Here is a 24540-nt window from a genome sequence, read left to right on the forward strand (position 1 = left end):
GAACGGCAAACTTTTCCAGATTTAATATCAAGATAAGAACTTTTCACTGCAGAACTTTGAATGCGACAGACACTTCCACACAAGGCTGATAAATTCACACTGGCTCACACTGAGGTAGGAGCAAAGCACAGCATTAAACCTGCAACCATTACATCAGGGGTTTTTACAGCTATGTGGATGGAAATGAATGATCTGAAGCCTTCAATTTGCTGAATTTCAGATATTATTCTTTCACATGTAGAGGAAGGATGAACATGTCCCTGACTGTGGCTTTGATGTGGGAGCAGTCATATTCTGGGTGACCACCAGGGAGAAAATTATGGCATAATAGGCATCATCACATCAGATTAAATTATTTACCACATCCATTGTATTTATACATCTTCCCTGTCAAAATAATACTATTAAACACAAAATACAGTGAATGGCAAGTTATTCGCATATATGGAAACTAATTAAAATATTTTGAAGGCAAATAATTACATTAGTCTTCGTCTGATCATTCCTATTCCCAATAATGTAGAGGAGTGCGGTAGAACTAGAGCACACCCAAAAAATCTGAAAGCAACAAGGCACGCGTTTATGTGCATATTATAGTGCTGCTGTTTACTTGGCATCTGCATGAAGCCGAGTCCTCAGGCTGACTGAGAGTTCTAAGGAAGAGAAACAATCTACCGAGCTGCACGCTCGTCACTGGAGATGCTGTAATTAACTGGGCGAACATTCAGTAAACAATCAGTAAAGACTTCAATGAGTGGGCAATGCGCCCTGACATGATCTAACTACAGAGGCATGGGCCATCAGTTCATTTATCAGGGGAATTTAACCTCAGAAATTACACTAATATAAACGAGGGTGAAGCGTGGATTCAAGCAATGCTCCACTGTCATCCATAAGCACACATCTCTCTTCTGTCTGTGTCCAGCGCGGAACCCCTTCAAACAAAGAATCCTTATTTGTCTGATAGGCTCGGGGCAGTGTGCGAACTCAGAGCTAGGGGTGAAATCGAACCCACACGGAAAAATGATGAAATAGCTGGAAATGAAAGAAAAGAGAAAAGCAGGCAGAGTGAGAACAAAAAAAAAGGCTAAAGTAACCGACAGGCCGCCGTAATCCATCCTAAAACCTCAGACTCGCAACCCCCCATACCTCCCCCCCCCCCCCCCCCCCCCCATCTCAATCTTAACCTCGCCATTTCAGTGACACATGAGCAGCTGGTCACATGCTGCTCTTTTCTGTGCGCAGGGTGACATCTGCTGGACAAACTGGGGAAATGTGTTCACTTGCCAGAGAATTATGAAAATCACATGAACAGAAGGTCAATACCTTCCATTCCTTGTACTGTTCACTAACTATATATACATATGCATTGCTGTGAGATTTTTTATTTCTCAAAAAAATTTTTATCTAATTGTTATTTATTCTCTTCCTGTAAAGGACTATCTGTCCTATGAAAGGTGCTATATCAATAAAGGTCATATCACAGCTGATGGACTGATAAAGTTGCTGCTAATAGGGCAGCACAGTGTATGTAGGGTTAAATTATGGGAAGGTAATATTGCTGAGACTTAAAAGACCAACAAGCCATAGTCAAGTCATAATCACTTTCTGTATTTTATTACAGTTGTTATGAATGCGCTTAATCTAAAAATTAAAATGATACCAATTACATCACAAGACACAATATGAAGTAAATAAAAAATACACTTAAAACTTCAATTAAGATTTGATGAAGTGCAAAAAATATGTGCAAAATACATGTTCACAGGTTCAGCTTGTCAATATCAAAAATATATCATATCAAAACAATAAACTGCTTGTGGGCTGCAGTTGGATATTGCCTTGTTGATACTAATTATACGGCAGTTACTGTCCCCAGAGGAGGTGTGTATTACAGTTAGGCTTAAAACTTTGACCCAAATTTATGCAACTCTATTTGCACATCACAAAAATGATTCATTAGAAGATCCACTTGTTAAAATTGAAATTACGGCCAAGAAAGACCAATTAATTTGTACCATCTGTATCTCCCTTCAGAATTTTATAAGAATTAAATTACAACAGCAGTATAATCAAGAAGTATAAACCAGGCATATCCATTATTGAGGTAATCCGTGATTTATTTACTGTTATTTTTGTGTGTTGTGAAAATGCTCGGATGGTGTAAAACTCTCTGTCTTTTACCTGGATAATCATGAGGGTGACAGCAATGAGCGGAAAGCAGGTTCCATGATTCATGTCCAGTAAAAACAAGATTAATGGGATGCCTCTTCGTCCATTGATAAGTCAGGGCCTTGGCATTGATCTCCTGTGAAAACAGGGCTGAGCGATATACTCGCTCAATAACGGTCACATTGTTTTGACAACGGTCATCACCACCATGTGCCTTTCTGTCTGTCTCTTCACTTACACCTGCTCTGGTAATAAACATCCAAACTTTAAAGGCAGCATGAAGTGCTTCCGGGGGGGGAAAAATCCCCGCTGATATCTATTGGATGCTGATAAAACAGCCAATCAGTGGCTGTTCTTTGTCGATCACATGGAAGCTGCAAGCCCCTGTATGACCTTGCTGCTGATTGGCTGTCTTATCAACATCCAATGGATATCAGTGGTGTTTCTGGAAGAATTTCACACTGCCCCTGAAGTTTGGATGTTTACTACCACATCAGGTAGAATTAAATAATGCAGATAATTATAATAACGATAATTTTAAAAAACAACAAAGAAAGAGAAAGGCAATACACCAAAAGGTGGCAATAACTGCTATTGAACTAAAAAATATATATAAATTAGGTAATTATTGAATGAGTATATTGCCCAGCCCTATGTAAAACTGGTCCATTTTTTTTTTGAGCTTTTAGTTAAATATTCTCATGAGATGCGTTCTGATATCAGACAAAACCTACCAAAAACTCCCGAATTAAAGTCCAACATTCAGATGATGAAAGAAAAAGCAAATGCATTCACAAAGAAGCCATGTAATTCCAAGAATATGGGGCATCTAGAACTAGGTATAGTTTTTTTTCTTGGGGGGGTGGGGGGGGGGGGGTAGGACCGAGGCATCAGCAGTGCGCCAGACGCAGGAGACAGGCCCCGGGTGGCAGCAGGATGGCGGGGGTGGCGGCAACACGGTGGGGGGGGGGGGTGGGGGCACAGCACGGTGGGGGGGGGGGGGGGGGTCAGACGTCGATGGCGACGCCGTGTTTGGTGGAGATCACGTCTCTGGTGCCCGTCAGGTACATGAGCACGGAGCAGAGGTGGGGCAGGGTGGCGCTGATGCCCACGTACAGCCAGTAGGGCACGGGTGCGGTGTTCCCCAGGGGCCACACCCACAGGCCGTGCCGCACCCCATCCCGCACGTGGTGGGACGCCAGCGCGATGAAGAGCATCCAGGGGAGGAAGCACCAGGAGTCCTTCAGCCGGAACAGCCACATGAGCAGCCTCAGCGACAGGCAGAGCACCGGGATCAGCGTGGAGCAGTGCAGTGGGGGGCGGTGGGGCAGGCTGACAGCCGCCTGGTGGGTGGGGGGGTGGGGGGGCGTTAGGGAGGTGTTACAGTTCACACATAAACACATCACATTCACTCAGAATTAACACAGCTGCTCAAAAATGTAATGGGGTCAAGTCAAGTTAATTTGTGAAGCAGCTGCACTTTCATAAAATAACCACAAGAGGCAACCTTGGCTAAATTTTAAGGCCAGTCTCATTGTCCGGGCAATTAGCTTGTCGATATTATAAAGCACTTTTTAGAACACTTTCTTTTTGTATTTATGAAAATGTTTCTGAACTTTGGTCTTCCGATTTTTAATATCCCATCGTATCTGTAGTATCTAAGAATAACTTAATTATTCTTCTCTCACGGCATCTTCAGGTGTAGTACTGGGCTGGAAGAGTCTTGATTGGTCAACAGTGCTGGTTTGGAAGTCTCTTGATTGGTCAAGAGGAAACCTTCTGATCGGCCTTTTAAGACTGAGCTCGTTTTGACAGAGCCGGAGAGAAAGTGTCATGTTACTGTGTAAGTGGCATCTTTGGAGAGCTCGTTGTGTTTAAACAGCCAAAACAGACGTACTTTAAATTCAAGACCAGGCATCTGTGACCTACGACTCTGGTTTTAATGTGCCTTCCATACACACGTCCTTGGAGCGTGACAGGAGACAGAGAACAGCAGCAGCACACGACGAGACTGCAGCTTACAATCACACTGCATGCAAAGGCTACATAACTCCCCAAAATTAGGAGATCATACATATCGCTATATTTAAATTGTAAAATGTAAATTGTAGAGCAAAGCTTACTAATTGTGTTAACTGCTGTCTCCAGAATCTCAAGGCTGAACTTCACATCAGTGTGTGTCACAACCACACAACCATGCTGTTTACAGGCAGCTTTGCAAAGAACCTGAAGAGAGGCCAGAACCCTAATGTGAAGCTACGCTGACCGTGATAGCATTATTTTCAGATATCTGTTATGAAAAATAATTATTTGTACTTCTGCATGGTGTGAGTTGACAGGATTTGTAGCGATGTTCATGGCTATTTTTAACACTGATGTGCAGTTACATGGGAACAGCTACAGGCTGCCTGTCTCTCCTAAACCCACAACTTCCCGTGGACTCAAACCCTCTCCCATCACATATCCTTTAACCACAGGCTAATTCAGGAACATAACCACGGCGGTCGGCAAGGGATTAATGACCTGGCTGAAACTCCCACAGTGGAACAATCCCAAACTCTCCCAATCTGGCCACGTAATCCTCCAAACTACAGTTAAGGAGCTACGCAATCCCTCGAGCTCACGGCCCGCTCTGTTTCCCATGGATACCGCTGCAAATGAGAACAGAATTCTCTGCTGACCTTTCCAGCTAAAGGTCATTATGATGCGCATCTGCGTGTGTGCGCGTGCGTGTGTGTGAGTGTGAGTGTGTGTGTGTGTGCGTGGGTGTGAGCGTGTGTGAGTGTGAGTGTGAGTGTGCGTGTGTGGGTGTGCGTGTGGGTGTGCGTGTGTGTGTGTGAGTGTGTGTGTGTGTGCGTGGGTGTGAGCGTGTGTGTGAGTGTGAGTGTGTGTGTGTGTGTGCGTGGGTGTGAGCGTGTGTGTGTGTGTGCGTGGGTGTGAGCGTGTGTGAGTGTGAGTGTGAGTGTGTGTGTGTGAGTGTGAGTGTGCGTGTGTGGGTGTGCGTGTGGGTGTGCGTGTGTGTGTGTGAGTGTGTGTGTGTGGGTGTGCGTGTGTGAGTGTGAGTGTGTGTGTGTGGGTGTGCGTGTGTGTGTGTGAGTGTGTGTGTGGGTGTGCGTGTGTGAGTGTGAGTGTGTGTGTGTGCACGTGAGAGAGTGAGAGATACTGAATGAGCACAGCAGTGCGTTTTAAAGGTCAGACCGTCACAAGGCGGAGCCTAGAGCGGGAGGGGGAGGGGCCTACCTTGAGTGACAGCGAGCCGGCCAGGTAGAAGTGATCCAGGTCGATGACAGAGGCGAAGAAGCCGGCCAGCGCCACCTCGCACAGGTCGCTCCTCTTCCTCAGGCCGATGACGATGGCCCAGGCCCAGAGCGCGATGGCAGCGTGGACCGCGTTGTCGGCGGCAGCACGCAGCCATAGGTGGCTCTGGATGAGTGACAGCTGCAGCAGGCGGTCGGCGCAGAAGCAGAAGACGCCCAGGCCCACGCTGGCTGCCACCGACGCCGAGCTGAAGGTCTGCAGGAGCGCCCGCGCCTTCTCCGCCTCCGCCGCCGCGTTCACCGCCATCGCCATGGCGACAGACCAGGGGTCCGCGTTCGCCGGCGCACTAACGCATGGCCGGCCCCGCCCACAGCAGGGTCAGCACGCCCACATCCTGAAACAGCCAATCAGACGCAAGCAACCGGTCAGCCCGAATACTCCCTTTACCCACAACAGGGTCAGCACGCCCACATCCTGAAACATGGATCACATGATTGCTTTAATAAAAAGACCGTAAACCAATCAGCTCTCAGCTGTTCTAGCCAATACTGCAATAGGAATGCATAAACGCTAAATATAAAATGAGACGGGCCGAGGGTAAATATCTGTTATTAGGCCTACCTCTCCCGCCTGAAAGTTAGAATTCAGGCAGGAAAAGAGTTACACTGACTCTGCATTGACTCATTAATCACACACTGGTGTGGTTTCAAGGGAAAATAGGAGAACATCATTATTATTATCAATTATTCAAAATGCACTCACCTAAAAAAAATAAAATAAATAATAATAAAAACTGCACATCACAGCACTATTTTCTGTATTCCAAAAGAAGATTTACAGGCTGCGTTTAGTATCTTCTCTGTCTGTTTCACCGCACATTACAGGAAACTGAGGCATTTAAGAGTGTGTACATTTAACTGGAGTGCGATTAGACATGGATATAGGTTATGACATTTAACTGTATTTTACATATTGTGTTTATTCAGTGTTTTTGCATATCTGTTTGTGTGTGCCCAGAGTATTTTTATAATAAATCACAATTTTAACATATCTTGGTATATAGGTATGTTTCAAGTGCAGTGGAATGGACAGAAGTTAAGGAGTAGATGGAAAGGGTTGGACTAAAACATACATTTCAGTTCATTTCATTTCATTTCAACCTTGGATTGCAATAAATACACGAGTTTCACTTGCTGGGTTTCTGATCCAAATCATATCTACAATCTAAACTCCAAGCCGATAATGTTACAGTAGGTTTCATTTAGGTAACTGTTTTTTTTTTTTCATCCAGTGAGCCATTGAGCTCCTTAGAAAATGAACAACGAAACATTTTACAATTTTACAAAGAAAGAAAGAATATTTAGCACTACGCACGTAGGAACCCTATGTCTGTACATTTCTCATCCACAACGCATCGCAGGATTGCCTAACAGTAAGGAATTCGCTCTTATGTCAGATTCCTATGTGTAACGTTAGTGCGAAAGGTTAGCAATAGCCCTACAGCACTAACGTTAGCAACTGACAAGAAAACGGCAAGGGCTAACCAACACTTCGGCTAATAGGACCTACGTACAATTAACATTGTTACCTAGCAAACATAGGAAGCTAAATACAGACCGGAAGAATGGTCCTGGTCAGGTAGCTAAATAGACTACCACGTTTATTATGGAATGCTAGGGTTAGCTAGCCACCGTACGGTTAGTAGCTAAAGAGCGTCATGCATTGTGTGCAGTATGTTTTGTAAAGCAAAACAAGCCGGTTCATGCAAACATCTGCGTTCTACCAAAAAATATTATCTCGAAAATAATATTTTGCTCTATACTTTTCGAAAAGTATTAGGTAACTAGCAAAGTATACAGAAATCAAGTTAAATATAGCTATTTGCGGAGTGGATTAGTTTAACATTAAATCGAACGTTGTAGAAAGCTTGCTGGCTACATTCATTTCCAACTACAATTTTGCAATTCTAGTAAAAACACTGATAGTCCCTTTAGCCACCTTGCTAACCTAGCCTTAGCTTGACATTTCAAATAATGATATACTGTCAGCGTTAGCCAAGCAGATGACATAGCAAAATAGCAATTAGCTAGATAGTATGCATATTGCCAATGTTACCTCTAGACCTTACCTTATCATTCAAAACGTATCAGCTCGAAATCCGTCTTCTAGTCAACTGTCTGGACATCCAGCAGGACTAGCAAGCAAGCTTCGCTCGGATGCAGCGTGAGCAGGAAGACACTAGGGTTGCCAGAAATCTAAGGATGCACCAATCCAAAAAAATCCCCCATATAAGCCATTTTGAAGAATTTTCATTCGCCTCATCTATTTGCAATGTTATTGTCGCGGTGTAGCCTCTTTTCTGGATATAGCCTACAGTTATTGTAAGACACTATTTTTAGCATGCAGTCTGGTGATATAAAATGACAGATTTTCCAAGGTATTTGAATTGATTCAATTGTGCTTGCAAATGCTTCTGGCAATCAATGCCCAATATATTTCTGATGTAACATAAATAAATAGATAGATCAATAAATAAATACATTTCAACTTCATGTTTTTGTCAGTATACATGTAATATGTATGTATATGAATAATTTATGCACACAAGGTTATTTCAGGTTATGTTAGGGTTGGTAATGCACCAGTGTGTTTGATCTGCACACAAAAAGAGATCCAGTGCCGATCAAGTGATGATATTAATTTCTTCAGCAACAACAACAACAAAAACCTGGTAGAATCAGCTTTCTCAACGCAAACACACTGCACTATTCAACTGTAGACCAATCAGTAATAATCTGGCAGTTTATTCCTTGTTACTTTGAGGTTTGAACTGCTCCATGAGCATTAGATCATGCATGAACAGTGCAGCACGTGGGAGGCTGAGGGGTGTCGTGCAGCTGCGATTGATTATTAATGATGTCAGTCCATGGGAGGATGACATCATGGGAACTGTAAAGCATCATGATTTATATTTCACATAAATTACAGAGTTCATATTAATTTTAAAAATGCCAATGGCTTAAAGGGATGCTGGAGTAAGTCCATGTGATTTAATATGAGCTCCTTTCTTGATTTAAGTTCAACGTGTGCATGGCAGAACCTGACTGTATAATCAGCAAGGACTTTATATAAAGAATTAAATAGACAATTAATTATTTATATAAAGCCCTTACTGATTAAATGTCAACTCCTGATTTTTTTCTTTTTTATAGATTCGCGGTTTGGAAAAAATTACCTGTCCCCCTGTTGTCTTCCAAGCATTTGCCTGACTTTCTACAAAAATCGGTGGATATTAATGGCTCTGGCAACGCCGCAAAACACAATGCAATCAGAGGCGTCCTGGGTGACGCAAGACCTCGACGCATAGGCCTACGTGTAAACGATGTGCCAATCATTATGCGTGTATGAGCATGCATCACATAGACATTTTAATGGCATAAACCCAATGACATAAACCTTTTCGTAAATACGTAAAACTAAACATTTACCCAATTTAATAGTGCTACCTGAGATTACATGGCAGTAATTATAATGTTCGCCTACTAACTAATTTACCAAGCAGAGCAAAGTCAGGGTAGCAGGGACACATATCAACCAAAATGCCATACAGAACTGCATTTTCAACTTGATTTATCGTTAGGCGTTTACAATTAGCACAAAGTGCTAGCCGTCTTTCTTCAGAATCTTCTAACATGAATACGCGAGAATGATAACACGCATTAATGTTAATATAAAATTGAAGTAGGCTACGGTAATTAGGTCTCCGTCGGGGTTCTGTACGTGGTACGTGTACCATGGTAATGTGCTTATTTCCGATAGACAGACAGGCTGCTGTAAATAAAAAACACATTTTCAAGTAGGCAATACTCAGAAATAAATATAAAAAAACATTTTTATCTGATAAAGAATTAGGCTGAAATGAAGCATACTGCAAAATGGGATTATTTTCTTTGTAGTAAAATAAACCAGATAACCTTTTTAAAATATTTGCCAGACATATAACAGACTGGGAAACACCACTATTATTTTATGTGACCTTTGGAACAGACTTTTCCCCCTTTCTTTAAAATACCACAATAACCCCCCTTTTAATTCCCCTTGATTTATGGAGGACACACACACACACACACACACACACACACACACACACACAAGTATGCACACAACACACACTGTATAATGAATATGCATTAGTATCAGAGGGAAGAAAACTACATTTAAAAAAAGTTTGATAAGGTTTACTGTAAGTTTAAACATGCTCCACAAACTGAGTTCGAGGGAAACTTCAGGTGAACTTTGTATTTTATTGGAAGGCATTTTACATTACGTACATTAATCAGTTAGCAGATGCCAATACCCAGGTATACAGTGCCAATATACAGTGCTTACAAGCTTTACTTTCAAATGAATGTAGCCCATTTATACAGCGTTATGTTCCCTAATGCAGTTCAAGCATCTCACTGAAGGTAACAGTTTTACCAGGGATTTGTAGGCCCTGATCTGGACTCACGCTAACTTGCCTTTTTTGCTCCCGGTTGCTCTAGGGTAAGTTTGCACTTAAGCCAGAAAAATAGCGCAAGATATCCCATTTTCCCTGACCCCTGTATTGACCATTTGCCAGTCTTCCAGACTGTAAATTAAGTAGCGTGAAAGAGCAGTAGACTGCATTTCCCAGGCTGATTTTACTAACTCTTCATGTCTGAATTGATTGCATGTGCGTTTGAATATCGTCTGAGCTGCCCAGTATCAGTGGTTTTCACCACTTTTAAAAGCTGCTTCCACTTTCCTTCCACAGGCAACAAGATTCCCAACTGTCCATGTTTCTCTGAAATTGAATGTCTGACACTAGAAGAGAAGCAACTCTATTGGTTGGGACATTGCTGTCATAGCCAGATAAGGCCGATGGTTGGATGTCTGCCACTAGAACAGAAGTATCTGCTGGTCAGGAAATCGCTGTCGTAACCAGATAAGTACGCTTCATAACTGTGTCCTTTCCTAAAAGCTGAGTTGTGCAGAATTATCACACTTTGATATCTGTGTCCTGGGTAAGGCAGAAAGCATATCAGAAAGCACAAAAGGACATTTTATTTTTTATTTTCTGGTGGGAGGGGGGGCTATATTTATGCTGCCTTTTCAGCATTTAGCCAGCAACAAACACGTTATTTGTTATATATTCAGTATATCAGAGATTTATACAAACGTTGGGTACCCAGAGTATACACAAGAGACATGCTGTATGTTCCCTTTGCTCCATACTGATGTATGGCTGCATTAATTCAAAACAACTTCAGCTTTCCCACATGTCTTCATGTACTAAACATTAAATGTCAGGATTACACGGGCCTTCGCGATTAATTACTGAAGGCCGTGCTTCATTTAAGGCACTGTAAAATAAAGTGCTAATTTGAATTCCTCAGGTGCTGATGGTAGGTAAACATCTGTGGGCATGAAAGGCTGGAAGCTGGGCTGTAACACAGCTGCATTGAGATCAAAGGCTGATTCATCATGAAGCAACTCATAGGATGACTTGACCTATCAGCCAATTAAAATGGCCGTCATTCACACGAAAGGCAAGGCCACATTCACCACACACTTCACTCATGAAGGGAAAAGGTTTCTTTATCTGTCTGTAAAGCATTGTGAGACTTGGAGTAAAAGTTCTATCTTAAAGGCAAGCATTTATAAACTATTTACTTTTTAAGCAAAGTTATTCAATCAAAAAAAGACCAGCAATTTTATTATCACTAAATATTATTATACAATATTTTCAAAGCAAAAAAAAAAATCTTATTTTAAGTGTTAATGCATGTTTATTATATCCAAAACATGAAATTGAATTAATTTCCAACATTGCCTACCATATTTCATTTACGGTAGCCACGACTGTCCGTACCAGAATCGCAAAGCTATAATGACCTCGGGGTGAGTCGGTGGGTCGGTCCATAAGTACTTACACTCTCATAGGGAAAATCAAGTAACATTACAAAAAATTAAAACAATGTTGGAATATTGTAAAGAACAGAACTTCATACAGAGACAGGAGAGGGAATATGTAAGATTTTCTCAGAAAAGGAAAGCAATTTTTTTCATGTCCAATTCTGAGTTTTCTTCATGTACAGTGAAACCTGCCCTCTGTGAAATGCATATAAAATGAAAGACAGTATTCCCTTTTTAGCTACCTGTTACTATGCCCACTCAATCAAAACTGTTTCCAGTGACCAAGCGGAAGAATCGAGCTTTATGTTCTACTTCTGACCTTCGTCAACTCTCCACATGATGCCATGATGAAGGAAACAGCCAGAGGGGGAAGGTCCACGGCTGAGACAGTAAAAGTCCTTCCGTGTGTTTCCTCCGCCCATGAACTCAGCCAGCTGATTTAGCTCCACCATTGTGCTAATTAGCAAATCCAGGTGATTGGAGCAAAAAGCAGGGGAGGACTTTTACTTTCTGAACCTGGATTCTTTCCACCTCTGGATAGATATACACATTTCACTATGCAGGGAGCAATAAAACCACAACTGCATTTCATCCTCTCACTAAGAAACCTGCAGACATTTGTCGTACCGAGTGACCTGGTCAGCCTATACCTAATGTAGCTTAGCAATGTATTGACTTTTTTTTCTTCATACTATAAATAAGAAAACACATTGGCTAGTTATGGATTTACCCTGCTATCAGCAGGTGACATGAATTTTGTATCTCAAAACTTGTTTGTGAACAGCACTTGATCGATGTATTGCTTATTTTAAATGTATTAAAAAAGCTATATGTCTACATTATTCTATAAACATTCCATTCACAAAGACTGTATACTTATCCAACAAATGATAGGACACAGGTCTTGTTCCCTTTGTAAATTATAATGGTATTAACTTGAATAAATACTATGGTATACATTTTACATTTAATGACCAAGATATAGATGTCGTCTGCAGAATGATAATTATAAAATGCGATACTGTGGTATATCCTAAAAATGCCTATCAAGACAATCCAATAAGGGGGACATAACGAGAACACAGTAACTAAGATGTGTGTGTGTGTCTTCGTGTGTGTGTGTGTGTGTGTGTGTGTGTCTGCGTGGGTGTGTGTGTGCATGCATGTCTGTGTGAGAGTGCGTGTGTGTGTGTGCGTGTGTCTGTTTGTCTGTGTGTGTGTGTGTTTGTCTGTGTGTGTGCGTGCGTGTCTGTGTGTGTGCGCATGTAACAGTGTGTGTGCGTGCGTGTCTGTGTGTGTGCGCGTGTAACAGTGTGTGTGAGCGTGCATGTGTGTGTTCTGACATTAATATCACATTAAGTTAGTCCTCCCTGCATAACGCAGGGAGCTCCATAGGCAACGTGACATTTCTTTTGCAAGAAACTTCTGGCCAATGTGGCAACGCGATGGCATTGTCCTTTTTGGCAACATCCTATTTGGATGATCTCCTGGTGACCTGCGATTCACCCTGTTCTGCTCCAGCCAGGTGGTGTTGTGTGGTGCCCGTTAGCCTACACAACCGTGCGGTCGTAAAGCGGCGCGCTCAGGATGGTGTGGTTGACGGAGGAGGCCGAGCGGTCAGAGCCGTCCGCGGCACCGTTTACGTTCTCCTGCCGCCGGCAGCACAGGATCTGCTTGAAGGTGGCGCTCATCTCCTTGTCCCGGTACGAGTAGATGATGGGGTTCATGGCGGAGTTGAACTCAGCCAAGAGGAGGAAGAACTTCTCGAAATCCAGCACGTTGCATTTGGTGCAGAAAACATCCAAGAGCAGCAAAACCAAACCAGGTGTCCAGCAAATGATGAAGGCACCTGGAAAACATTAATGCAGAAAAATGTCAGAGTGGTTCTCGTTTCACAGCCTCACGGAGTGGTGCTCAGCAGCCTGGCCCAGGCCACAGCTCAGATGAAACAGCAATAATGTATGTTTTCACATCCACACTAGAGGTCTGCAACGGCCAAGCCCTAGCCAGCCTGGCAAGCTCTGGCCAAATTTTAAGCCCAAACCTGATAGAGCCGGATTACTGAAATAACAAGCCAACCACGCCATACAGCGCGAATAGGAAACAGTGCAGTGTTTCCTGTAGGAAGGTTGCAATTGAAGGTGATGGCAGATCGAGGTGGCGGGGGGGGGGGGGGGGGGGGGGGGGGGAGACAACACTTCCACCAGCTTTTAACAAGGACGGGCACAGCGTACGTTACTGGGACCCCTACATGCACTCAGCATCTCTGGGTCAGTCTTCCTCAACAACCCCAACATCACCAAGCTGCATTTGCCTCTTCAGATATCTTAACTATTTGCCAGTATATAGAACAAATACATGCTTTTAATTTGATAGCTTGCAGATCCTAAACGTAACTATAAGCTATTGTGTTACGAAAAGCACAGAATCACTGTCATTCTGGAGACTACTCTCGTGGAAGGGAACTGTCTTTGGAAGAATAGTATGTTCCCTTGACTTCATTTGTGTAAGGAACACAGAGAATTGCTTTCATTCAACAGTGTTTTGTAACACACTGTGGACCACCTCTTTTAAAGTTATACATTGTGGATCACAGATGAAAACTGTGGTTAAATTAAAAGTGAGCAAGTTGTACACTGCCAAATGTGCATACCAATTTCTATTTAGTTGGCTCTGAGTCTCATAACGTGGACCTCCTTTGACTCGAACATGAAAGATATTAGTGGATTTCCCTGCAATATTTACAAGTCACTGAAGTAAGTTCAAAACACTAACAGTGGAAAAAAAGAGAATGTCTCATGTTTACGCAAGAGATCCAACTCAAGACACAAAGAAGCTGGTGAAGAGGAATAACATTTATTTTAACTGTGGAGGAGTTCAGTGTTGAAACACACATGCAGGATGTTTGTCAGGGCACTGGTATGAGCTTTATCCCTGCTAGGGACTTGGAAGATTTTACGAAGTTACGGGAGATTTTGAAAATGCCATTGTGAAATGTACCAATCCACAGCCATGAAATGGATGTGAGTATAACAAATCTAATAACCATAAGTGAAATTAATAATTAATATGTTCCAAACATTATGGTGCCCTGAAATGGGGGGCTATGTGTAAAATGTGCTTTAATGCGTACGTAGTGAAACAAAAATGTCTACAAATATCATTATTTTAAGAAAAGCAGAGAATGTGCACTTTAACCACAGGCTACATTAACTGCCAACCTCTACTCTACACTGCAAAAAGCAATGGGCCAAATAAATGAATAAATCACACAAAGATACTAAACAATCCCGTCTTTACAATCTAATGCCATTACACTTTGAAAATGAAAATAAATAAAACATTGTAATAAAATTGTTTCATTACAAATCAAAAGTTCTGGAGTAAAGCCAAATCCAGAAAAAAATGTCCTTGTCCCAAACGTTATGGAGCTCATTGTATATGCAGAAACACACACTGAAGTTCATACTATCACCAAATGTCCCTCTGCACGTCTCTAACCACTGAAAGATCTTTCCGCTGAATGAAAACGTTCCTTTTCCACATCATTCATCATAATATTTTCATTAGGGGTGTGCAGAGGAAGCTGCAGCCATGTCTGTAATCATATCTGTACCATGTGACAGATGCACGTGTACTCAGAAGCACAACGACTGGACGGGACGAACCAGAAATGCATCTGAAAGCATTCCACAATTAATTACCACCAGGAAGTCATAATATTGCGAAGTTATGACAAGAAAATGTAAGGACAGATTACTCCAAAAAATATTATCACATCCAGATCAGATTCCCAGAAATATGATCAGAATTTGTGATTAGATTTAACATGCAGGAAAGAGAAATATAATGCACATAATGAAGTATTTTAATTATCAGTCCACAATTTTTGAGACATCTTTCCTATTTATTGTAACTGGAGAACTGTCTGTTAAGGAAAACACATTTCTTACTCATATTAGCATTGCTCATTTGAGGAATAGTAATGATCTTTATATCTTTGTATTATCAGATGATAAACTACTCAAAGTGGAATTTTTCGAGCCTTTCATATTACAATTTACTTAATCAGATCGTTTTGTTCAATCATGGCACAGACTTTTAAAAAACAGAGACAGACTATCCATCATGAAGACCATCAAAAAAAAAAAAACTGGCAACAGTCTCATTAAACTGTGAGCTTCAACTTGGTCTGCTGAACACAAAGTTCTGTTTTGGCCAAGTAAAGCTTCCACTGATGTGTGGACTCTGCATGTACATTGGTTATTATTATGCTTAAGAAGTCATTAGCACACTGGAAGAACAGAGATTTATGAGACCACATTAACTGCCAACGTCTACTCTACACTGCAAAAAGCAATGGGACAAATAAATGAATAAATCACACTAAACTATACTAAACAATCCCATCTTTACTATCTAATGCCATTATACTTTGAAAATGAAAATAAATAAAACATTTAAGAAAACAGTAAGCAAAGCAAAACCTTTTTTTGGTTTAACTTCTGGGGCTTTCCTCATACCTGTTTTGTGGTTTGTAATCAAAAGCAAATGCAAACCAGCTGGAAGGCAGTAAAGCATGTTTCACTCGGCCTACCCCTGCACAAGCTAATTATACAAACTGGGACATGACCTAGAACATGCTTAACCTCTGTGTGGTCTTCATGTTCTGCATGTGCCCCGTGTCCACAGGGTCAAAAACAACCCACCCTCGCCAGACCCCCTGCGATAAAGCCTCTTCACTTAATTCTAAACCAGAAATCAACTTTTGTCATGTGGAAACAACCTGTCACTCATCAATAAATCAGTGAATAACTGTTTTCCTACTTCTCAGGCCACATTGTATTTCGTGAGTCTGCACCACTCGTTTTTTTTATCACTAAACCCGTATCAGGACAGATTTTTTTCTGTTAATTGCCTTAACTTGTCCCTCCTCACCAAACCAAAGTTCAAAATTCTAGCTAAAGGAACCTCACATCCATAGCCTTCTTGGCTGCCAGGACTATCTAGACATATACATACATACAGCATATCCAGTCTCACTCTCAGGAGAGGGCCCAGAGAGGAGAGGACCGGTGGGGTGCTTACCCAGGACAATCACCACGGTCTTCAGCAGACTCATCATGGTGTCCCTCTTCCGCCGGGGCCCAGAGATCTGGCGGGACATCCGCATGGTCCTCTGCCGCACGTAGACGAATATGTGGGCGTAGAGCACCACCATGACCACGAAGGTGACCAGGTTGAAGACGGCCCAGAAGACCAGGTAGGAGTTGCTGTAGAGGGGCGCCATGTTGGAGCAGATGCTCAGGTCGCAGATGCAGTTCCAGCCAGCGCTGGGGATGGCGCCCATGACGATGGACATGGTCCAGATGACCACGATGACCACCACCACGCGCCGGTTGCTCATGCGCGTGTGCAGCTGCATGCGGAAGACGGTAATGTGGCGCTCGATGGCGATGGCCAGCAGGTTGGCCACCGAGGCGGTCAGGCTGGTGTCCAGCAGGCCCTGCCGAAGCAGCCAGGTGCTCACGGTCAGCCTCCGCGTGTTCGGACCCGTGTTGAACATCAGGTAGAAGTACGCCAGCCCGGCAAAGAAGTCCGCGGCCGCCAGGTTGGCCATGAGATAGTAGATGGGGAAGTGGAAGCGGCGGTTGGTGTAGATGGCGACCATGACCAGCAGGTTGGCCAGCATTATGATGATGCACACAGTGATGCCCAGTCCCATCACCAGCTTGCTGACTGTATTCCATTCTGTGGCCAGATACTTCCCGCTGCGGTTGTAGAAGAAGGCGATTGTCTCGTTGTAGTAGCACTGCCCTTCGGCCATTTTGTTCTCCGAGGACCCTAAACAAACTGAGGAGTTTGACAGAATGAGCAAATAGATTTTCAAAAGTCATAACACAGCAACATAACTATGAAATGTAGGTACAGCGAATTGATGAAATGATGTTCAGTAGATATATATTCAACAACCAACCTAGTGAGCAACTAATTGGTGAAAGGTATTCTGTATAATTCTTGACTTGACAGTGTTTATAACAAAATTCAGAGGCTGGCATTCTGCATAAGCTAAATATTATTCATGATATGACTGCATGATCACACATCTATAAACATTCCTAATATTTATAAGTCTCCCTATCCATGTACATATCAAGTTTACATCTACAGTATGTGTCCCTCCTGTACAGTGTAAAAGAAGCAAAATTATCACGCATGCTATCACTCCATCTATATAAATGCCACAATCAAACCAAAATTCAGCATTATCCACATCTCTATTGGGTTTTATTTGAATTGGCTGATTCTACCCTTTAAAACATCCTGGACAGGATGTGGGCCTCAGGGCTACTTCTGGACTTAATGCCTTTCTGTAATTCAACCCGTATTATTTACTGGCAAAGCAGGGTCACTACAGTTGACTATTTTGTATTCAGCTGAAACACAAGGGGAATTCTGTGGAGTTGGTGAATAGCACACCTGACACAGCAATGGTTCCACTGTTACGTAAACTACAGAGTTCAACTAAATCCGTGCTTAAATAAAAAAAGACCCCAGGGCCCTTGCATTCATTGTAAATGAAAGCAATAACACTTGAATAAAATGGCTTTCGTTTTCATTCACAGTGAAAATAATGTAAAAAGAAGAGTGTTTGATGTATCACCAATGAAGACATCCACAGTCACACAATGGCAAACTCTCTCTTAGACAACACATCCACACTACATGCCCATGAAAAGACAGGAATAACTGAAAATAATCACTCTCTTGCTAGATTTACCATATCCTACAGTACATCCAAATCACACTTCAGGCAATGATCGAGAATTGGTCAAAGTCCCAAAAACTGGCCTTTTTTAAATGAAAAAAAAAAATTACATTGTAATATTTGTAGCAGCATATTTTACGCTGAAATCAACAGTTTTTACACCCCCCATTTTGCTCAAGTTTTCCACGCGCGGGTAGTTACTCCCATCTGCCCTTGCCTGTTAAATGGCTAGAGTACTCTCGGAAGAAAGACAGACAGCCATCGTTGTAGCGTCTGTTCTGCCGCGCTTCCCGCAAAGTTTTTCCTCCTCTCAAACTCCTGGTGAATCATGGACCTACGGTACGCATTACCGTCCCTTGGGCTGTGCTTTTTAATGATTTCCTGTCTAACTGGTAAGTGAATTCTCGAACCTACAGGACACACGAATGATTTGATCACGCGTATCTGCTGGGGTGTCCGCTTGTCTCACTGTCTCTCCAAGCTGATAATTATTCCCGCTGCATTTATCCTCTTAAACTTGTCTTCAAATTGTTATCTGGCATGACATTCCAAATTACACCGTAGTTACAATAATACAACCGAATGACACAAATTACAAACACACTCTTCATTTTAAGTAAAGACTATATGGAACCACGGTCTGCATATATCGTTCTTAATTTACAGGTCTAAAAACGTTTGACAACTCCCTTCTGTTCCACGCCTACTTGTAAAACAGAGCACATTAAATGAAGTGTCTGCCCCTTTTATCTTACTCACACGGCCATTACGAGGGCTATAACGAGAAAGGCTAAACCATACAGCTCAATATTGTAGGCTAAACCATACAGCTCAATATTGTACTTACTAGGCTGCCAGATGTTGTTATCTAGTACAGACCATGGCCGGAGACATTGGCAAAAAACTACACTTTCAGATAAGTTGACCAGATATTTGCATATGATACCACAATGGACAAACAGTTTAGACAGCCCTGTGCAGATTTTATTCACATTTGTGGGGTGCAAAACCAGTACAGCATTCAGAATTAAAATCGAGTTTCCCAGACCAGGGTTCAATTTGGAGAAAATCCAAAACAGCTGGGATTTTCGTATTCGAAGGATGTGTCAGCCAAGAAAAAAGACAAGGCTTCAGGGAGAAAGAAAGAAAAACAACTGGGAATTTAGAAATGAGCGGAACACTACACACGCTCGACTTTTTTCATTCTTAAATATTAGTGTAAAGATCTGCAACAAACAAACGAATCTTCACGCAACATTCTCTATAAGTCTTACCTTTAATCTGACGAACCACCGTGGTTACATGCGCTCATTAATGGGATGACTGGACCTTGACTTTTTTGTTCATAAAAGTTAATGTCTACATACGACACCTATAACGGACCCGAAATACGTATCTCCAGACTGCAGCATGTGTAGTTTTCCTCCCTCAGACAGTTTCATGTCAGTATTCAAAATATTTTTCTTGGAAAAACGTACATCACTGGCCGATTCAAGTATATCAGACCAGTTTCTACATTATTGCTCTAAAAGCTAGAGCGCGTTTTTAACATTACGCTGGCATTACGCTTTTCCAGATGCGCAGGTGTGACCTAAATCAAAAGTATAGTTCTGTGCCTAGAAAATAGTGTGTGTGTGTGTGTGTGTGTTATAACACAATGAAACGTTTGCAATACAGTACTTGCAATTAAATAAAACATAACTGAATAAGTAGACATAAGTTTACCACTTTCGTATAACAAAAACGATTACTTGCCTTCTTGGTGACACGGAATATACTCGTCAACTGTACTCCAAAAACTGGGAATTGAGAATTAAGAAAAAATCTTTTTCGAACAATAAATTTTGAATTAAGGAAAAGAAGACAGAACAAATTTTCCAGTCGAAAAATCCATACGTGATGAAATCATCTTCTATCCATTAAAGGGAGATTGTGAGACGGCGAGATACCAACGGGAGTCTCTTTTCCACTCCGCACAGTTTCTTTGGGCTGCGAGCGGCATTCTGCTGAGGGAGAATCAGTCTCCTGCTGCTGTGACGTCAGCCCGTTCGCATTGGCCGTGTTCTTTGCGGTGGAACCGCAAAATTTAAGTCAAGAAGACCATGCTGTTGATATCCAATCAGAAGCCGACAACCGTACCCAAAATTCTACGAGGCACCACGTTTTGTTTTGCGTTCATGGTGCAAAGACATGACCTTAAATCAGCCTCCAGCATACACACACCCACTAACTTGGACACGCTAACCCGCCCCCCCCCCCCCCCCCCCCCCCCACCCCCTTCACTCCGTGTGTCTCTGGAGTTTAATTGGAAACAGATTTTGCTTCACAACAAGCTCAAGAAACTTAACTCTAAACAAAAGGAGGGGAGGAAAACCTGAACCTAAATGTTTTTGTTTCTCAGGCATTTGAATGTCATTTTCTGAGGCTGTTTTATTCTGCCCTGACAATTGTGATAAAGTGATAGAATACAACTGCATTCATTTTAACATATGAATTGTTCTTACACCATTAAGACATATCTTCAATTCACTAGAAAACAAAAACTCAGAGGCCCTACATCTTTATTTTTAGACTGTTCACACAGAATGATACTGACTACACATAAATAAATTAGAAATCCTAATCATGGTATTTTAAATTAAAGCCCAATTTTAAATGAAAAGAAAACTAATGATGAGAATTGAGTTATTAAATTATCTTCAACATTAACTGTGACTGAGACCCCGCTGTTCACAAGGTTATGATGTAAAAACAGATGCTAATTTCTTTCAGCCCATTTCAGTAAAAACGAATCAATTTTAAACTAAGAGGAAAAGTGTGGTGGTGTGAGCAATCTGAGTATTGTAATGAGGTAATAATATTACAACACAAATGTTTGCTGTTGCATGAAGTCATAGTAGCATCTCTGGGTGAATATCAGTTGCTATAGCTACTAAAAGCCTGATTATTTAATGTAAGTCCACAACTGTAAATCACCAAAACAGTGACAGCGGGATAAGTGGCGAGCACGAGGGTGATCTGGCAGCAGGGCAGTATCAGACCTCAGTAACATAGGGGAAACACCAACAGTGGCACTTTCTGGCTTTGAGAAGCTCAGTGCTGGGTTTGTCACTCAAATGGAACTCAGAACGTCCTTAATGTGACCTGGTTCGACAAACAGGCCCGGCTCTGCTCACATCCGCAGTTTGGGCTTTTTCAGTAGTATTTGAGTCCCGGTCTGACCGTAGTCAGCGAGTGCGCTTTTTAACCGTTCTGATAAGATCATCGACTGTCTGCACGTCTTTGTTGGGGCACCGTATATACAAAGAAAAATAAAGAAGAAGCATTGTTGGGACACTTTATACACAGCCTGGAGCCTTCCAGAGAACAGCCACAGAAAGGTTAAATAAATCAGAGATGGAAATTATGGGCATTCGCGTCAGTCCCAGGGGACACGCAAGTTAGGCAAGCGTCGGCTGAGCTGAATGTGTTTAATTAGCGCTGACACAAAGTGACGCAGCACGTCCTTGAACGACTTTCTAAACACCACTTGGGCTGTTTCGGGAAAACAAAGTGCAGTTGCATCTCCTGATGTTGAGTGGCTTGCTGCTGGCAGGCTGCACGCATGGCCCTGCCCGGCCAAGTGGGAGGTTTGCGTCTGAATTACACAAGCCAGCTGCTGAGAGCCATGCGAGCGAAGGGGGGGGCCTGTCCCATTCAGGTCAGCGCACTCAAATGTCTCCCCCCAGACCAGAGGGGGGAACTGAGGTCACCCCTCTGGGCCTGACCCTTCAGACGCATACCATGGACAGATGTGATGGACTCTCTCCAGGAGCTGGGAGCAGCTTTATGACCGCTCCGTCCACTAGCGTGAGCTCACACCCCTCCATCCACTAGTGTGAGCTCACACCGCTCTGTCCACTAGTGCGAGCTCACACCCCTCCGTCGACTAGCGTGAGCTCACACCCCTTCGTCCACTAGTGTGAGCTCACACCACTCTGTCCACTAGTGTGAGCTCACACCCCTTCGTCCACTAGCATGAGGTCACACCGCTCTGTCCACTAGTGTGAGCTCACACCACTCCGTCTACTAGTGTGAGCTCACACCACTCCGTCCACTAGCGTGAGCTCACACCACTTCGTCCACTAGCGTGCCTATGAGCTCACACCACTCCATCCACTAGCATGAGCTCACACCCCTCCATCCACTAGTGTGAGCTCACACCACTCCATCCACTAGTGTGAGCTCACACCACTCCGTCTACTAGCGTGAGCTCACACCACTCCGTCCACTAGCGTGAACTCACACCACTCCATCCACTATTTTTCATCCACATTTTTCCTCAAGATGCATATTATCATATTATCGAATCCAAGATGGCAGCATATCAGTCTTTGTCTGAGTTTGCAGTTTGTTTGTAAGTGTTTTGTAAGTTTGCAAATTAATTGTACTCATTTTTCGCACCAATTATTTTTAAATTATAGGCAGAAGAATAGGTTTTATTTTATTTTATTTTTAATATGTTGAAAAGTTCGTCTTGATGCATTATTTTTGGCTTGCTGCTCAAATTTGAAAACAGGACCACCAAACAAGGCCTAGCAAAAGGTCCCTTGAAGTGCGACAAAGTCTGCAAAAGAAAAGCTTGTGGATTATATGATTCAAAATGCCAGCGTGAGTGGCATAAGAGTGGCTTCAGCGCCTCTCCCTGGAGTTGTTCTGATCAGCTAGACCACCATCTCCCAGCCCCTGTTCTATGGTCAACATTCTCCATGGCTGCCTACTGATGTTGTCTATGAAGGAAGCTGGCCTGCACATCAGTAGAAGTTTTTTTTTCCTGGTCAGCTGAATCTTCTTTCTACCTGCACTTCGCGGCTCTTTGTGAGCAACAAGCAATCCTGTCCTCGTGCACCTGGCAACCCACACAGTGTCTCTCTGTGATCAAAGACTATGGCTATCTGGAAATCCGCTTTGAGCACATCTGGCAATCCTGGTGTTTGAGCTCACAACACAAATCAGTGGGTAGAAGTACAGTCAAAATGAAAGCTCTCCTAGTAATAATATACTATCTACTCACCGTCCGTAGTGAGCAGAATGTGGTGAGTAGTTCCAATCACGAGCGTTTTTCGCGGATGATCTTCCCTTTGACTGCCACGGACTCAGTATTTCATTTTGATCATGCCCTGTCTGTCGTCAAGCCAACACAAAATTCGGAAATCCTACATCATCTTCGTAGTTTGTTGCTTTTGTATGACTACTTTGTTGTATCGAAAGACTCCGTTTTGGATTTTGTGGACAAATTAAATGCCGAAAAAGTGATGTTTAAGCACACTGAACTGAGAAGCTTAATTGTTCTGCTGTTGCTTTTATCCGGAAATGTTCAACCAAACCCTGGCCCAGACGTAAGTCTAAAATGTTTGGAAACTCCGTCAGATTTTAAAAGTACATCGCGTCTGGGTATAGTACATTTTAATGTTCGTAGTGTAGTTCCGAAAATAGACCTGATAAGGATTCGGGTTGAATCAACTGATGCGGATATAATTGTGATATCTAAAACTTGGTTGAGCAAGTCGGTTCCTGATAAAGTTATTCAAAAGGGGATGTGGTGTAGCTATTTATGTCAAAAGCAATTTCCATATGAGTGTACTGCTGTCAGAGTCCGCGTGTAAACAATTTGAAATGCTTGCTCTAAGAGTAGAGGTGTCGAAAGACGTCTTCATTACTGTGGTTGGTTGTTACAGACCTCCATCTGCTCCAAGTAATATGCTGTCTTCTTTCACGAAATGCATGGCGAAACTGAACTACAGTGAGGTTGTCATTGTCGGAGATCTAAATTGGGATTGGTTAAAACCGGTCTCTGATGATTTAAAGGCTTACTGCGACTCTATGAATTTAACGTAATTATTAAGTGGCCCAACACGTCCAAATCAGAAATGTCCAGAGAAATCGACCCTTATTGATCTTTTCCTGACAAATGTTCCGCACAAATATATTGCAACTGGTATTTTTGTTAATGATCTGAGTGACCATTGTGCCATTGCAGCTATACGCAACACTAAGATCCCTAAAACCAACCCCCGTTTTCTCCAAAAACGTAATTTTAAACATTTTTCAGAACAATCGTTTTTACACGACCTGCACTATTGTGATTGGAGCAGGATCAGTCTTATTCCAGATGTTGAAATGGCTTGGACTTTCTTTAGGGACAATTTCTTGAAAATCTCAAACAAACATGCTCCTGTTAGAACTTATAGGATTAAAGGTAGGGAAAATCCTTGGTTTTCTGACGAGTTGTCTAAGCAATTACACATGAGAAACCAAGCTTGGGCTACTGCTAGGAGAACAAGTTCAGAGTCAGATTGGCTAATATTTAGGTTTCTGAGGAATAAGTGTACACTTTTAGTTAAGAAGCTAAAATCTGACTACTT

The 24540-nt window shown here is 42.4% G+C and overlaps 2 protein-coding genes and 1 long non-coding RNA gene across 5 annotated transcripts; all 3 read right to left on the minus strand.

Moving 5' to 3' along the window:
* On the minus strand, positions 1 to 3054 carry LOC118237132. Its single transcript, XR_004767126.1, has 2 exons — positions 2185 to 3054; positions 1 to 1035 (listed from the first exon to the last, which is right to left on the minus strand). It is a non-coding gene; the product is annotated as an uncharacterized LOC118237132 (long non-coding RNA).
* A 96-nt stretch (positions 3055 to 3150) lies between these two features.
* tmem267 (transmembrane protein 267) lies at positions 3151 to 7678 on the minus strand. Of its 2 annotated transcripts, none has more exons than XM_035435863.1 (3): positions 7559 to 7678; positions 5413 to 5824; positions 3151 to 3515 (listed from the first exon to the last, which is right to left on the minus strand). In XM_035435863.1, exons 2-3 carry the CDS (start codon positions 5740 to 5742, stop codon positions 3180 to 3182), a joined length of 666 nt encoding a protein of 221 aa, XP_035291754.1. In that variant the 5' UTR covers positions 5743 to 5824; positions 7559 to 7678; the 3' UTR covers positions 3151 to 3179. The 2 variants fall into 2 exon arrangements, with proteins under 2 accessions (XP_035291754.1, XP_035291756.1); XM_035435865.1 differs by having other exon boundaries at positions 5413 to 5904; positions 7559 to 7667.
* Positions 7679 to 12591: 4913 nt separating this feature from the next.
* LOC118206565 (lysophosphatidic acid receptor 1-A) lies at positions 12592 to 24135 on the minus strand. Of its 2 annotated transcripts, none has more exons than XM_035379379.1 (3): positions 23190 to 24135; positions 16456 to 17220; positions 12592 to 13216 (listed from the first exon to the last, which is right to left on the minus strand). In XM_035379379.1, exons 2-3 carry the CDS (start codon positions 17192 to 17194, stop codon positions 12918 to 12920), a joined length of 1038 nt encoding a protein of 345 aa, XP_035235270.1. In that variant the 5' UTR covers positions 17195 to 17220; positions 23190 to 24135; the 3' UTR covers positions 12592 to 12917. The 2 variants fall into 2 exon arrangements, with proteins under 2 accessions (XP_035235270.1, XP_035235269.1); XM_035379378.1 differs by lacking the exon at positions 23190 to 24135 and adding an exon at positions 19892 to 20331 and having other exon boundaries at positions 12593 to 13216.
* Positions 24136 to 24540: the final 405 nt, after the last annotated feature.

This window comes from Anguilla anguilla, chromosome 10 (genome assembly GCF_013347855.1).
Source record: "Anguilla anguilla isolate fAngAng1 chromosome 10, fAngAng1.pri, whole genome shotgun sequence".
Taxonomy (NCBI): domain Eukaryota; kingdom Metazoa; phylum Chordata; class Actinopteri; order Anguilliformes; family Anguillidae; genus Anguilla; species Anguilla anguilla.

Bases quoted from the DNA above. Each gene is read 5' to 3' on its own strand.
- tmem267 (XM_035435863.1), bottom strand. From the start codon at position 5,742: ATGGCGATGGCGGTGAACGCGGCGGCGGAGGCGGAGAAGGCGCGGGCG. The intron at 3,516-5,412 runs GTAGGCCCCTCC...CCCACCCACCAG, and splicing joins CCGGCTCGCTGTCACTCAAG to GCGGCTGTCAGCCTGCCCCA.
- LOC118206565 (XM_035379379.1), bottom strand. From the start codon at position 17,194: ATGGCCGAAGGGCAGTGCTACTACAACGAGACAATCGCCTTCTTCTAC. The intron at 13,217-16,455 runs GTAAGCACCCCA...AATGTTTTCCAG, and splicing joins GACCGTGGTGATTGTCCTGG to GTGCCTTCATCATTTGCTGG.